At 49.5% G+C, this 14,876-nt stretch overlaps 4 protein-coding genes across 4 annotated transcripts; 2 read left to right on the top strand and 2 right to left on the bottom strand.

The window, feature by feature from the left end:
• Nucleotides 1-2,320: 2,320 nt before the first annotated feature.
• Aud_006218 (uncharacterized protein) lies at nucleotides 2,321-3,804 on the bottom strand (the record flags this gene model as incomplete). The annotated part of the gene is made up of 4 exons (XM_043291121.1): nucleotides 2,321-2,747; nucleotides 2,802-3,209; nucleotides 3,293-3,459; nucleotides 3,547-3,804. The coding sequence occupies 4 exons, from the start codon at nucleotides 3,802-3,804 to the stop codon at nucleotides 2,321-2,323; spliced, it is 1,260 nt and encodes a 419-aa protein (XP_043147056.1).
• Nucleotides 3,805-7,801: 3,997 nt separating this feature from the next.
• On the top strand, nucleotides 7,802-8,921 carry Aud_006217 (uncharacterized protein; the record flags this gene model as incomplete). The annotated part of the gene is made up of 2 exons (XM_043291120.1): nucleotides 7,802-8,771; nucleotides 8,818-8,921. The coding sequence occupies 2 exons, from the start codon at nucleotides 7,802-7,804 to the stop codon at nucleotides 8,919-8,921; spliced, it is 1,074 nt and encodes a 357-aa protein (XP_043147055.1).
• Nucleotides 8,922-11,085: 2,164 nt separating this feature from the next.
• Aud_006216 (uncharacterized protein) lies at nucleotides 11,086-11,837 on the top strand (the record flags this gene model as incomplete). Its single annotated transcript, XM_043291119.1, has 2 exons — nucleotides 11,086-11,169; nucleotides 11,199-11,837. The coding sequence occupies 2 exons, from the start codon at nucleotides 11,086-11,088 to the stop codon at nucleotides 11,835-11,837; spliced, it is 723 nt and encodes a 240-aa protein (XP_043147054.1).
• Nucleotides 11,838-12,771: 934 nt separating this feature from the next.
• Nucleotides 12,772-14,796, bottom strand: Aud_006215 (sugar porter family MFS transporter; the record flags this gene model as incomplete). The annotated part of the gene is made up of 6 exons (XM_043291118.1): nucleotides 12,772-13,125; nucleotides 13,192-13,506; nucleotides 13,575-14,040; nucleotides 14,098-14,251; nucleotides 14,305-14,467; nucleotides 14,560-14,796. 6 exons carry the CDS (start codon nucleotides 14,794-14,796, stop codon nucleotides 12,772-12,774), a joined length of 1,689 nt encoding a protein of 562 aa, XP_043147053.1.
• Nucleotides 14,797-14,876: the final 80 nt, after the last annotated feature.

Below are 14,876 nucleotides of genomic sequence, written 5' to 3'. Positions count from 1 at the left end.
CTACCCTCATCAACATGGTGTGTATGCAATATCTTGGTTGAAGTATCATCTCTTTTGTTATGGACCGTGCCTTTCTTTAGATCGCAATCTGCCATATATTTGAACCAGCATATCTCGAATATTTGAAGTTATGTAGCTATATACTTTACTTTAACGTGAGGGTTTCCAGAATACGGAGGTTGCTCTCAAATATCGCGCTGTTGACTGTTTGCCTGCGAGAGGTATGAGATTTGAGAGCGAAGGACAGAGTCAGCCATCTATTCCTGAAGAATAATTTATGCTTTTGTGCTTAGACAATGGATAAGTGATTGCAAGGTTTGGGTCAAAAGCACAAGGGATTTTGTAACAGAATATGTGCATATACATCCATCTGACCCCGCCCCGTTGGAGTCTCAGACAGAGATCCCCCAGGCTGAGGCTTGACACCAGTGCAATGAGGCCCATCCTCAATGCTTGAACTGCAAGCGGCACGACATCACATGTAGCTTTTCCACACCTAGTCTCACCATCACACCGCTTAGCCAGGATAGCCTTGCCGATCTTGAGTTGCTGGACTACTGGCACCGGCATCACGTTCCAGTAAACATAACAGGGCCAGTCAGGCGACTAGAGCACAATGTTGTCCGCCTTGGCTTCTCCCACCACTACCTGCTCTATAGCATTCTTGCTCTTGCCGCTCTCCAGCTCTTTGACGAGGACCGGTCCCAGACCAGATGGTACGTCAGGGCGGTCGCACACCAGCAAGCCGCGATCACTCGGGCTCGGCCGCACTTTCAGGATTTGGAAGAGTCACAGCACCAAGCCCTACTGAGTTTCTCGTTTCTGACCTCAATGTATGGCTTGGCAGAGCCTCTCCTCCGACCTTTTCCCCCTGGCTGCCATCAACCACATTTGGACGCAATCAAGGAACTCCTGCAAATTATTCGGTTTGGTAGATGCTCGGCTGTGCTCGCCCAGCAACATGTCGCATTGTTGTCTGTTCGGACCCCTTCCTTATGGCGAAATACCACCCACAGCGGCTTGAGGCCACCCAGGGACTAGAATCAAAATGTCCGCAACTGGCGCGGCTACGGGTGTTTATAGACCGCCAGTGCAGAGATCAGGAGAGGGCCGTGTGTCTTGACGCTGCTGAGTCTCTCTTTGCCAGTATTGCTCGTCTTATGGACAATCCGGACGATCAGACACAAGTCCGGGCGATATGGGGATGGGCAAGCAACGTTGACAGCACCTTCTTGGATATGTGCTCTGCTCGGAATAAAGTGGCACTCGTAATATTTGCCCATTTTGCCGCCCTGATGAGTCTAGGGAGAGGCTATTGGTATTTGCAGGGCTGGCCATCGGTGCTCCTGGGACAGATTCGTGGCCTTCTGGAGGACGGTTTGGAGGATAACTTACGGTGGCCTGAGGAAGTTGTATTTGGGAATAGACCCCTCGTTCATCTTGCCGCATAGCGCTGCAAGATTGTCTCAGTCTACCATGCCTGGGTAGAGGTCTAGGGGAAGTACTAATGGCGCCAGCTAGTCTGTGCTTACTGTTAACATGTGAACCTAAATAGCTGCGCTGCTCGCATCATAGCATGTCAGTCTGGTTAAGACATAACCACACTTGCACGATTTCGAGGCTGGTAGGGAGAAGACTACTCAGGCGCTGGGGTTTAAGGGCTTTGTCAATGTCAGTCCAGCCCAAATAGAAGTACGCAAGGCCAAACAGGTGAGAGAAAGGGAGGCCCGATAGGGAGAAGAAGTAAGGCGGGAAAGAGGGTCCAGATGAAACCTTACTATTTGAAGGCATTGTGATCGAGTATCAGCTGGGAATGCTAACATAGTCTATCCCCTAATCTGGCGCCAAGCTGTTGACTTAGCGGTTTCGATACACCAACTCTGGCTAGTTATTTTTGTTAGCATAATCATTCACCTTCGGGGGCGACCCTAATAATCTGTTAGTGCCAGAGCACTCCTTTCGCTTCCGTCTTTGTATCCATGCGCCTGTTGAAGCCCTTGAACTAGCTCTAGGACTTCCTTTGCCAAGTCGCTGATTGAGAATGGTAACATGCCATGGAAAGTGTCGGTGAAATGGCAGGAGGTGGCTGTTATCCATTGGACTTTTTACTATCGGCGCAAACTTAGACAATAGCTAGACCAGCTTCGGATGGCTCCATCCCTCGATTTTAGTACTCTAGCTCTTTGGTTAACATTTTAATATGGAAGATCAGCCTTCGCAAAAACACTAGCAAAGTTGTGGAAATATATCTGTAATCGTTTTGGAGCCTTTCCTCATCCTTGCATGCCTTCTTATCTATATCCATATACTGTAAACCCCATCATTTGAAGCTACCCGATTTTGCCTGAGAGAATGGACATGTGGCTACACCTCTCGCCTTGATTACCTCCATGTCGAGACTCATCTCTTCCAATCCTTTTCCCTTCTGTGGCTCCGGCCCTATTGTCATTAAGTTGTATCCTTGAGGCAGATACCGGTCCCCGCCCGAACCAGGCATCCTGCCCCCGAATATTCTAATCAACAACGCCCCGGGTCCCCATTTTGACCAGAGAGTCGGTCGGATGTACCATGGTTGCAGGCCCTTTCTTTCGAAGTTGTACAGATTCGTTTCCGGGTTTGGCTTATCATGCACGAGTTTGACGGCAAGGAAGGAGGGACGTGGAAGCGCAAGATATCGAAGGACTAGCTTTCGTAAATTCCGGACGAGGCCCAGCACAATAGAGAGGAAAAAGCTGGGAGATTCGAGACTGCGGCCGTGAGCAACGTACGCTTTTTGCACTGGAACGGGGCACAGAACTTACCCAAGGCTCGTCCTCATGATATCATCCAAGTCAGCACCCAACATCTGCCGCACCACTGGTTTTATGACGCCGGGAAGCGCAGAATCCACGTAAACTCGGACGTATTGATCGTTTGTTGCGGTCGGTCTCGCGACTTCTTCCTCATAGTGGATTGTCCACTTTCTCAGTTCTAACGCGAACTGCAGGCCATCTTTCCACCCTTCTGCATTTGAGGGAAGCGCATCAAACGGGATTCCCATATCTTCGCCCAGGTTCTTGTGAAAAATGCCAAGGGCACATTTCTCAACATCCGTAAGCTTTCGCCACTCTTCTCTCTCAATCACATTCAGGATCTCGGCAAGACCATCACCTAAGGTGTGGAGAAGATCATCGTCGGTAATTTTGTTGGCACGGCGGTAGCGGGCATGGCTGAACGACGACAAGTTAGTAAACTAAACGAGAGGCTGCCATTCGCTTCCAGGGTGAATGGGAAGGGTGTGTGTCCTACGTACAGATAATTCATTCTCGCCACGGCTGATGCATAACGGTCCGAATCTCGAGGCTGGGACTGCGACTCCCGTAAGAGGATCTCCGTGTCCACAGCGCGTTTACCCGCGTTACGCCTGTTGTTCTGGCCAGTAACGGCGAAAAGCTTCGACATCGTCGGAATACCTCCGGCCTGTTTTTGGTAGTACGGCATAGGCTTAGTTCAGGTAATCCAGCATCGATACGCTTAGGCCAGCTAGCCACAGATGCTTTATCGTACCTTTAGTAGGGCCATTCGACGAGCCTTAGCAAATGCATATGGAAACTCCATTTCTTGCAGTTGGGCGATAATCGCATGAGCTTCTTCGACTGTCATGCTTGATAATGGCCTGCCGCCATTGACGAATGGGGCCTCTATCTTTGCCATGCGGCGGTACCGAAGAAGCTGAACCAGTGCCATATAGCTGGTGAGAGCTAGGACAATTGCCAAGGAACAATTGTTCCATAGTGCATGGAAAGCTTCAGCTGCCCCAGGCATCCTGTCAGCACTCCCTAGAAATTCTCGCTCTGAATCAGGAGAGGTAGGGCTATCGAATCGTCGTTTCGCTGCTGAATATCTTGATAATCGGGTGCAAAATAGCCAGACGCTAACTAAAACGTATTTCGCTTCAGGATTGCTTTCGAAATGATTCGAAAGGAAGTACCCGAGGGTGATCGAGGATATTTAAAATAGCTTCGAATTTGCAAGAGAGGACTGTGAATCACTATCCCAACATAACCTGATATGGAGAAGCAAATATTGTTTTCGGAATGGTTGGGCTTGAAGTCCCAATGCTGGTTATAAACGAGAATCGAGATATTGTAATCGAATCCCGTGCACCGAGGCTGCTCACCGAATCCCGACTCACCTACGAACAAATCATGCAGAGTATCATTTATGAGTCTAATAATTATACGCTGCTGATAATATTTGTTCTATTCTCGACATTGGACAGTTAGTCACGTTAAAGATGCAGCCAGAAAGTAGGGAGGGTCGAGGTTCTGGACATTCAAGGTCTGCCTTCTCAACCCTAAAATAAACGGGACCCTCTGCATGTCGGGGTGGCTGCCATAATTGGATCTTTTGAGATTTTCCACATTTTCAAGGCAAAGCCTATCTAGTATTCAAGTCTCTACGTAAACTGCATAAATTAAGGAGGTAGTAAATCATAAGAAGGTCCCATACCTCCGGTTCTCTGATTGGTTTCTGTGATCATATGTCTCCGATTACAATATCTCGGTCCCAGAGTCTCTCCTGTATATTGAACTCAGTGGATTCTCTTTTTATCTCGCGCAGCTTTGCTATGACATAATACAACTCATATTCCATGTTGGATGTCTTAACCCACCCGATGCTCGCCCATTGCATCACCGCCTGCATGACCTTCTACATCCTCTCCATCAGGTAATATTGCTATTAGCGCTCCAAGTCTATCAAAACCTGATTTAACAATCGCCCGCTAGCCATCATGCCCCTGTAGACTGGACAAAGGGGGGTTCTCGCGATATAATAGCACAGTTGTTCGATCCCTTCCTGTCAAGACCATGAATAAGGAGTCTGTATAGGACTTAGATAAGACTTGACTATCTAACTATAGCCGGTTTCACCTCTGTCCGGAAAAGTGTTAAGTCGAGCCGTATGCATAACGAGTCTATCAATAACACTTTTGAAATCGTCCAGGAAAACAACGTCCGCGGCGCATTTAAATACGATGTACGGCTGCTCATCAGTTAGCCAGGCTCTTTGTCTGTATGGAGACGTACCTTCCAAAAGGGATTGACTCCTTCATTTCCGAATAGCTGGCTAATAGTCACAGCTACATCCACGACCATGAACGCGATCGAGATAAGCATGCATAAGAGCAGTATCCCAAATCGTGGACTGATTCGGACTAATTCGACTGAAGTGAGATCGTAGCCTCTTTTGATACTGTATATCAACCAACATGCGGTGAAAATCCACCAGCCGTCTCTAAGGGATAATCAGTATCGCTGCATCATGAGCACAAAAACATTTCAGACACGGAACCCCATACCTTACAACAACTTCCCAGGGACGAGTAAAGGCGAACGAGTTGTTGCCGAGTCCGTTGAAGTATTCGAAGTTCAAGTAAATCTCCGCAACCCAGTATGGAGTTACCAGTATCACAGTGCTGATAAAGAATGTGCTAGCCAGTCGCGATAGAAAGGGTTTAATCTTCATCCACGAGACTATGTTATGAATGAAGTAAGATATGTACAGCAACGTGGCCGTAGAACTGAGATACCTATCTACAGGTTAGCCGTGATATTTTACAGATTCAGTATTCCCCGTTGACTCACCACCCGTACGTTGGATCGGCGCAAAAGATGAAGGTCCCATGCCCTAGAGAAAAGACAAGCTGGATTTCTCAGCTCCAAAGCTACTTGGTCAAGGGAGGAGACGGCATACATACCTCTAAGAGGATCAATTTATGCAGAAGCACGCCTTTTCGGATATTTGCCAGCGTGATCATAATTAGGATGATCAGCCCTCCAACAAGGAATCCTTGGCTCCATGCCTCCAGAATAACATACTCCAACCCCATGGCCGCTCGGCCATGCCTAATTGGACCATCCCGGCCCACGCTCCGGCTCATAGTGTCGGTTGGATCCTGGAGTGATTCCCAGCCGGCATGGCCACTGTGCAACTCTTTGTTCTTGTATCTTACCTCTCCACCGTAGCAAAAGCCTATTCAGGTTGAAGGTAAAGACGGCTCTAAATTGCAATGAGATCGTGGACCCACTGCGGAAGGAGGAGGGCTCCAGGTGAACAAAGCCATAGAGGCTGGGTCATATAAGAAGCTCGATCGCCTGGTAGCCAGATTTAAAAACAGGGGTTTGCCTCTCGCACTGATTGAAGTCGTGGAAATTTACACATTCGTTCAACCCTTGAACCATGTGCCGTTTAACTTTCTATTTACTGAGGGGGAGAACCTTCCGCGGTTCACGGGTCTCACTCCCAAAGCTCACTCTTGGAGTCGGCACGCGATCGCGACCGTGCTTGAGAACTACAGCGTACGTTGATTTGACAGACCAGCGGGTCAAGCGGTTTACGTAACCTCAACAGAGTTCTTGGCTGAGGTTTCACGAGTGGGAAGGTTTAACTCTAATGCGCGCCAAGCTCTTCCGTTGATACTCCCGTTGGCCCCTTTTGGGAGATTCAGCATGTCAGATTCGGAGGGTGTAGATGGACCAACACAATGGTACCTGGTCTCTTTCGATAGAACCAATGTCTCCTTATGCTCTCTGCAATTATTGATTGTTAGGCTGGCGGATAGTAATGAGACACCGCAGGCCCCTCAGGACCGGTTTATATAGCCCATCGCCATTGAAAAGAATGCCGTCAGGCCGTTGACTTGGACCTGCCGGAGATCTGGGTGCTCCAGCAGTGGTTGCCATGAACGGGGACGAAAGCAGATAATCGGCGAGCTGGAGTTCCCTATTCCATGCACAGCGCAATGAAACTCTCCCTTCTCAAGGTTACCGGGGCACCGGGGCAATACACTTCTACCCTGGTATTTGCAATGGAGATCAATATAATAGTATAGACCGGCTCAATCCTCACAATGACAGAAGCAAACCCCCAAAGCGCGCAGCAGATACAGAGGTCATCCTCATCGAAGTCTATGACCACCTTCCCGCTCGGAGATGCACGTTCGCGGGATCGCGCGGGAGATTTACCTGCATGCGCGGTACAGACGCGCCGGTAAAATCTGCGACGAAAGACATAATGCTTACGCTAGGGTCATTGGTTGTGGGTATTTTCATTCCGCGGACGGCGATGAGGGGCGGTCTTTGACGGAGGTAGAGCGCTGCGCAGTGGGTGCTTTCATAAAGCGCCTGGTGATGCGATGGAGATTCGATTTACGGGCCTGCCTAGTTATAAGTATGGGCGGAGATGGGGCGCATTTTACGGAGGAGTTGTGCGACTGGATAAAGTGCTCTGAGGGGGTTGCTGTGAAGCTCCAGGGTCGATCGGGTGATTGGCGGGCAGTTAATAGATTTAAGGATGAGGCCTTGCGCGGCTGTTTGGGGATGGGGCCGTGCCTGACAACAGTCATGCAGCAAAGGGGCTATGATCTGCACACGGCCTTGCCGGCGGCGCAGGACAAGCGTAGGCTCGATGACATAGATGCCATCTACGCTGAGTTCGCGCGGAGGACTATGTGGGGACTTATCCGTTCGATCGCCCTACAGCGGTTGATTTGTAGTCGCAGGTGTTGGGACTGGCTTGTTGAAAGCAGTGTCCATGGATGGATTGCGGTCAACCAATGAACGTTGAGTAAACGTTGAGTGTTGAACTACCGAGGTTTAAATTGATTACAAGATCAGATCACAATGTGCACTTAACTTCACAACTGATACAGTCCATCCAGCATAGTAGATACAGCGTTGCAATTGCAATTTAATCTGGAAAAATTAACGCGGTCCTCAGGCAAAACCGGTCTCTTCCCAAACTCGGAGTCAATCCAGAGATGGAGCCCCGCCGATCAAAGCGAGCAGGACGCCCTCGTCTGGACGCCAGCAGGGACGCCATCCTCTCCGAGGATCGTCGCGCCCAGGTCCGTCGCGCCCAGCGCACATACCGACTGAAGAAGGAGGCCTTTTTTCGAAATGCGACTGCCAGAGCCGAACAGCTTGAAGCGAGAATGCGCACTGCCCTTGAAGAGGTAACCTGCCTGTCCGAGGTCGCCACAGAGGCGCAGCTGCATCTCTCCCATCCTGATATCTATGCGCGTCTGAAGCGGCTTCGTGGAATTGTAGCCGATGGTTATGATCCCATCGTGACCGGTGCCCCTGCCGAGCCATCTCCGGATTCATCCGATCAAGGGCCAGTATTCGGCGCGCAAGTCCAATCCCCCAGACAATACCCACCTACCCCTCCTCTACCAACCAGGCAGTGCACCTACGCATTCCAAGAAGTGCGCTTCGCTCGTCGGTTACAGCGATACTGCCTCGAGCACGCCTTTCGTCTCTTCACGGAATTTCAGTCGGATCCGCGTGAGTTTCACCGCGTGTTCCGGCTCGTCCCCTGTGTGAGGGATCGGGGAAAGACCCAACCACGCTTCCGGCAGCTCTTGATGGGCGGACGTACGGATCCTCTGGAGGTACCGGGTCTACCCTTTTACAGCGTTGGCGGCGCGGGTACGCATTTCCCGGATGTTGATGAGGAGGGGAATGCGGTATACCCGGTGAATAGTCGGATGCCACGGCGGGTTTTAGGGATATTGCCGTGGGAGGAGCTGGGAACCAAGGGTGAAGAAGCACTGGAGGTCTATGGGCTTGGAGGGGAGTGGTTTGATAGTCGTGATGTGGAGGGGTATCTCAGGCTGCATGGGGTGGACGTAAACGGAGGTTTGTTTCCTACGCTGCGCATATCCAGTAGAGCAGCGGAGAGTGATCGCACTCGGTCCTTTGTCTTGGATGTCGAGGGTTTCTTTTCACGTGAGTTCTCCATACTGCGCGATTGTTCCTATGCTCATCGCTCCAGGACTCCTCTCTGGGCTTGTCATCCTTGGCCGCGCACCTGGGTTTAGGAAGACGGACGTCAGGCGTGCATTTCAAGCGTCGGTAAAGAGGATTGATCATATATAACCGGTAAGTCATCCTAGAAGCCATGTTCAATATGTACCTCGGAGCCTTCGGCTGATCACAATATTCTAGGGAAGGACATGATTACAATATAATCTGTTCCGGTCCGACTTGGTATAACGTCCTGAGCCGGTATCTTTATCTCCATTTTGTGATACCAAAATCGCTGCCAGCATGGCCTCACTCAAAGATCAATTACGGTCGAGCCCATCGACACCGACTGCTACCGTCCTGTCGTTCCTCCCATCCGCATGGGCGATCTAGATGACTAGGTCTACGCTAGCAACATCCTGGCCATCAACGCCGCCTACGCGACCGCCACAGCAGGCCAGCACCTGTGCTCCATCAGTAGCTATTGTGCGGCCCCGCCAGCTTATCCCAGAACCTCATCTGCCGCGTCGAGCGCATCCGCGATACGCAGACCTTCCAAACAAAAGGCATCTCCGCGTGGTCCAGTCCGGAAAAAAATCCAAACAGCTATGCCTGATCGCAACAGCAGATTTCCGTTGATGAACCGATTGACATGGTGAATTGTGTTCGACTTGTCCGCAGCTCCCTGTCCTCTCATCCTTGACGGCAGAAACAGAGACAGAGAAAACGCAAAAAGATCAAGACTGTCATTGTGCAGCAGATAGCTTTCCGGACGTAAATCTGACCGGATGATACATTTCGATAGATGTAATAACAGCTTCCACAGCTTGATGGCACCTTTTTAAGCGCATTTCCAGATTGGCCGTACCAACATGCTGGTCGATATAGGTTTGAAGTTCACCACCACTGGCTTCAGCGAACAGTAAACCTTGCGTGTTTTGGAAACGCCATGAAAATTGACCGGTTGTTAAAAGTAGGAATGAGACACAGAAACAGCTGCTAACTGGAGATTGTATTCCAGAATTACATCTGCAGTGGGTTCACTATAATTATGAGTCTTTATTATATGCTATATTAATAACCTCATAAAGATGATTTCTAGGTGTATATTTATTTTAAAGGTATATAGAGTAGTAAAAGACGAATAAGAGACTGATAATATCTTAGAATGGACCATCATTCATGGCCAGTCTTGTTGTAAGTTGCTGAAGGTATCATACTTATTCTTTAGCTGAATGAGTAAGTCCTGATTAAGAGGAATGGAAATGTAGTCATCCATATCCACATCAACACATTTTCAGGATCACCAAACATAGCATGAGCAGTGAATGCTATAATGGGAGTATGTAGTAAGTTATGGGCTTTCTCATATGCCTAGATCCTCACAGCGGACTCACATTCCCCCATGATAGGCATTTAAATGCCCATGAGAACTATATTATATCGCTTCCTTTAAACACCTCAAATGAAATTTTTGAGCATCCTAAGGGCAACTTTCCAATTAATTTCATTGTCTTCGGCCAGCAGGATAGTCAATGAACACATAAATCCAGCCAATATGCGTATTAGACGGACGCCAAGAGCAGAGAGGACTCCATTCCAGACATCTATTGGACAACAAGGAGTAGTGACACAGGATACTACATCTAAATCCAATGCAGCTTAAAGATCTACTAATACACTTAGGCAGACCAGAACAAGCATAACAAGCAGAACAAACAGGAAAGAACTAAGAGTGTTTAGAGTAAATGCCATTCTAACACATCAATCAGGATAACATTAAAGACCCAGAACTACAGGGCCTTGATAAAGCCTTAGCGAACTCAGTCTTGTCTGTTAATATATCCTTGTCAGATCTAACAGCTATTGCCTTAAATCGGTTAGCTTACTTTGATTTTAGGACTATATGGCCTGATTGCTCTGTAGTTAGTGCTTATTCCACCTTTGCACTTCCTAAGTCCTAAGTCCCAAGTCTGAGCCCAACCCCTCTTCCTACTTACAATATCTACATTGGTGTTGTCCTTTATTTTCAGCTCACGCAGTAGGATGGATATTACATCATCCTCCACATCATCGCTGCTCCAATAGTGTTTTACATCTAGCCTATCATGTCGGCCGTTCAAAGTGCCCCCCTTCCCCTGACAACCACATTTACACCACCCAGTGCGTGCCTTAGAGATCTATGGGCCGCCAGCAGTCCCCCTAGTCACAACTGGTGGATGAACCTGGGCCCCCTCAACACCACAAAATGTCTCCCGTCTGGCTGGGCAGCGACTAACTATTTTTCTCCTGGAATATGCCCCAGTGGCTATGTCATTGCGACAACCTCAAAAATCGTGGCACGAACTATGACAGAGACTGTCGCAACATGCTGTCCAGTGTAAGTTAACTAGCATCTACCCTGTTCAGCGGTCGAGCCAGGCTCACAGTAAACTTTCAACTTGGTTTTCTAGGGACCTTGATTCAAAAAACACGTACTCCATTCGACCGAGCGACGCAACGGATTCAGGGTTCTGGTGGGCGACTGAGGTGTGTGCCTGGGGACCTGCGGCGGGCACTATGACGCGATATGCCTATATGTCGTTCGACACGGATGGGAAGGAGACGAGTATGACTGGTGCTATGAGCAGCCCAGGCTCGTTCAATGCTTATGGTGTGGAGGTCCGATGGCAGTCAACGGATTTCACCACCCCGCAAGCCACTGTGGCCATGACTACCACCACACAAGCTACGCCAACCCAGACACAGAGCTCCACAGGAAGCTCATCCAGCCTCAGCACGGGCGCGAAAGCCGGCATCGGCGTGGGTGTCGCTGCCGGGGTGGTTTTAGCAGTGGCCCTTGCGCTGGGCCTACTATGGTCCCGGCGACGAAGACACCAACAGCCCAATGCGACGCACGGCCAGCCTGGGAATCCCGATTACAATGGACTGCCTGAATTGAGTGGCACAAGAGATAAACCCCTCACTTATGAAAAGGCAGAGTTACCAGCCAACCCTGCACAAAATCAGATAGAACTATTTGAGCTGGACGGGCAACATCCCAGATGAGAGTTATTGATGTAGCGACTTGTCGGAATAATGTAATCTAGCTCTTACAACATTATTTGTCTTGCAATAGGTCGTTCTTCCCACCGCATCTCCTGGCCCTGTAGGCCGATAAGCGTTACTTTGACAGACCGCATTGAAGTTGGGCATACGCGCTGACCAGGATATTAAGTCTAGTCACCAGCTGTTGGTCGCTCATCGCCAGTATAACCTGGAAGGGTGATATCAGTATAGTACTGACCTAGTACCTTATATGGATTTTGATGGTAACTGATTGCATGCACTCATAGTATTCACTGGTTATCCCATTCCGCATTTGGAGTCCACTTCAATGTCTTTGGCACTGACTGCCGCAGCGAGGCGTCTAGAAAACTTACCGACGTTCCAGTCAGTGCCGTAATAAAATGGAATAGTAGACACTGGAAAGCCGCCCAGGTGGTTGCAAGAAAGCTTGCTGGGACCTGGCAAAGATCAGCGTCATTATTCATCCCTCTATCAAGAACAATTCGAATCGCCTATCCAACCCCAGAGAAATTAGGGTTTGGCTGAAACCTTAACTTAGTAAGTTTAATGCTACATAGGATATGTTTGGAATGGCTAGGAATCATGGAAAAGGTGTGTATGGGTGAATCCTATCCACCACATTATTATACCCTTAGTGTTGGCGATGCTAGCAAAGGATTCTAACTAGGAGCCAGCAGGAACCAGGATTAAGTGGAGAACACGGCCTTGCATTTCCAAAAGATGTATTTGAATCCAGAAAATAGAATTCTAAGCTACGGTTTGAAGCTAACCCAGTTGGATAGGCTGAACTTTATCTGAGGCAGGGTCCAGGACCCCCAGCTTGGAGGCGTCGACCTAAACCCAGCCCTCCAACAAACCTCGCAAATCACCGAGACGCTGGGGCGACTATTAAGAACATTGCGAGCCGTACCCTCTACATCCCCTCGATCTGAGTCACCTGGCACGAATCTGGCTTGGACTGGGTCAGGGAAGCACCGCTCTCTCGTCCAGAAGATAAGACGCCCTTCTCCGCGTCCATCACGCTGTTTGTTCGTTTCCCTGTCTGAATTAGGTCGGGGTTTTCCGCTTTGAGTTTGGCAAAGTTCTTCTCTGCCTCCCAGTTCCAGATGCTATCACTAGCAAAAACAAGATCCATCTCTTCCAGCGTCCTTTGATTCGATTCAGGATACAGCGCCCACACGATGAGGATACTGAGGAAGTTTACTCCGCCGAAGATGTACAGAGTCTTCTCGTTGAGACGTTCAAAAATGGTCGGAAGGAGAAGTACCTGTTCGTGGAGGCTTTAGTACGGTGCACCGGTAATCAACAACTGCGGACTCGGAAGAATCCTTACCGTCCATCCATTACCGATCGACCATCCCACGACCCCCCAGGCATTACCGCGGGCACGGACCTGCAGGGGGAAGATCTCGGCAGGGTACAACCAAGGCACAGTCAACCAAGTGGCACCAAAGATCATGGTGTAGAGAAACACAAAGAAGGTGGCCGCACCACCGACACCCGCACGGGAACTTGGGTCGGCCTTCATGGTCGCACGGGCAAGACCTCCGGCGAGGAACATGCAGATACCCTGCCCAACCGCACCCCAGTAGAGGGTCCAGCGCCGACCAATCCGGTCCAGGGTGAAAACACAGATCAAGGTGGCGAGCTGCAACGAGAGTAGTCAGCCGGATAAATTCACGTCAACAAACACGGCGTGGACACGGACAGGCGTACCATATATGTGATATTGTTCAAGCCGGTCACCCAAAGGCGTTCTCCAGCCGAAATGCCAGCAATTTCAAATATCTTAGGGCCGTATATGGTGATGCCGGCGATGCCAATCCACTCTTGCAAGATTTGCAGCCAGATTACCAGCTGTACACGGCGACCTGTGTGAAGCTTGCCCGACCCGATGCCAAAAAACATGTGGAAATAACTCTGCTGCTTGGCGGTTTCCTTTTCCATATTGCTGATGCGAACGATATCATGACACTCGGCTGCGGCTAGGTCGCCATCTGTGCCACGCAAACGTTCTAGGATAAAGTGTGCTTCTTCCTCACGGCCCACTTTAACAAGCCAGCGAGGTGACTCGGGCATGAACCAGATTATGACAGCGAGGATGATTAGCGGCACGATCTGAAAGGCGATGGGGAATCTCCAAATGAAGGATGATGTTGGGTCATAGTATTTGGAAGTCCCACTATGGACGTTATTAAGACTTGTCGCGGACAGATAGCATGTCATGTGCATCACTCACAATTCAATCCAATAAGCAACAACGACTCCGAAGATGTTGAGGGTGAACTCCAGCGCGATAAACTGGCCTCGAGATGTATGGCCGGCGGTTTCGGTGGCCCATACGGGAGTGACGGCGTTCAATAAGCCCGTCCCGATACCGTTAAACACGCGGGCTGTAGCCGATTGTCAGTCTCCTCCGCGACGTTTAAGTCAAGGGGCAACGGACCGCAATACATCCACTCTGCATTCTGTGCCGAGCACTGCAAACAGGCGCCGATAATCGACCAGACGGCGCCCAGGCCGATTGTGGCAATCCGGCCATAACGATCACCGAACCAACCGCCAAGGAGACAGCCAAAGAGGGTTCCAGGAAGGTAGTAAACAGCAACCTAGATGGTCAAATATCAATCTTCAGCTGTGTTCTCCTTTTCCCCTTTCTTTTTTGGCATCCTAGTAGGGAGAACGGGAAAGATAGTCTTACAATGCTCCCTTGAAGCAGCGGTTTGGTCACCACAACACTGCCTTGTTGTTCATCAAAGTAGCCAAAACCCATCAATTCAGCATAGTTCCGATTTGTGTTCACACCACCCATCAGGCCTTGATCATAACCGAAAAAGAAAATGGAAATTCCGGCCACTATACAGACAGCATTGAGAAGAGATTGCTTGTATAGTTTATGGGCCACATTATGCTTGGACAGCGCTCCAGTCCAAACCATTGTGGTGAATAGCAAGATTATGATGAGTTTTTTGTAAGAAGAAACGAGAGAACGATATGAGGTAGAAGACAGCAGATGTC

The sequence above is a fragment of the Aspergillus udagawae genome (genome assembly GCF_001078395.1).
Source record: "Aspergillus udagawae IFM 46973 DNA, scaffold_4, whole genome shotgun sequence".
NCBI lineage: Eukaryota > Fungi > Ascomycota > Eurotiomycetes > Eurotiales > Aspergillaceae > Aspergillus > Aspergillus udagawae.
Note: the sequence above shows the minus strand (reverse complement) of the source record. Positions and strands in the feature narration are given on the sequence as shown.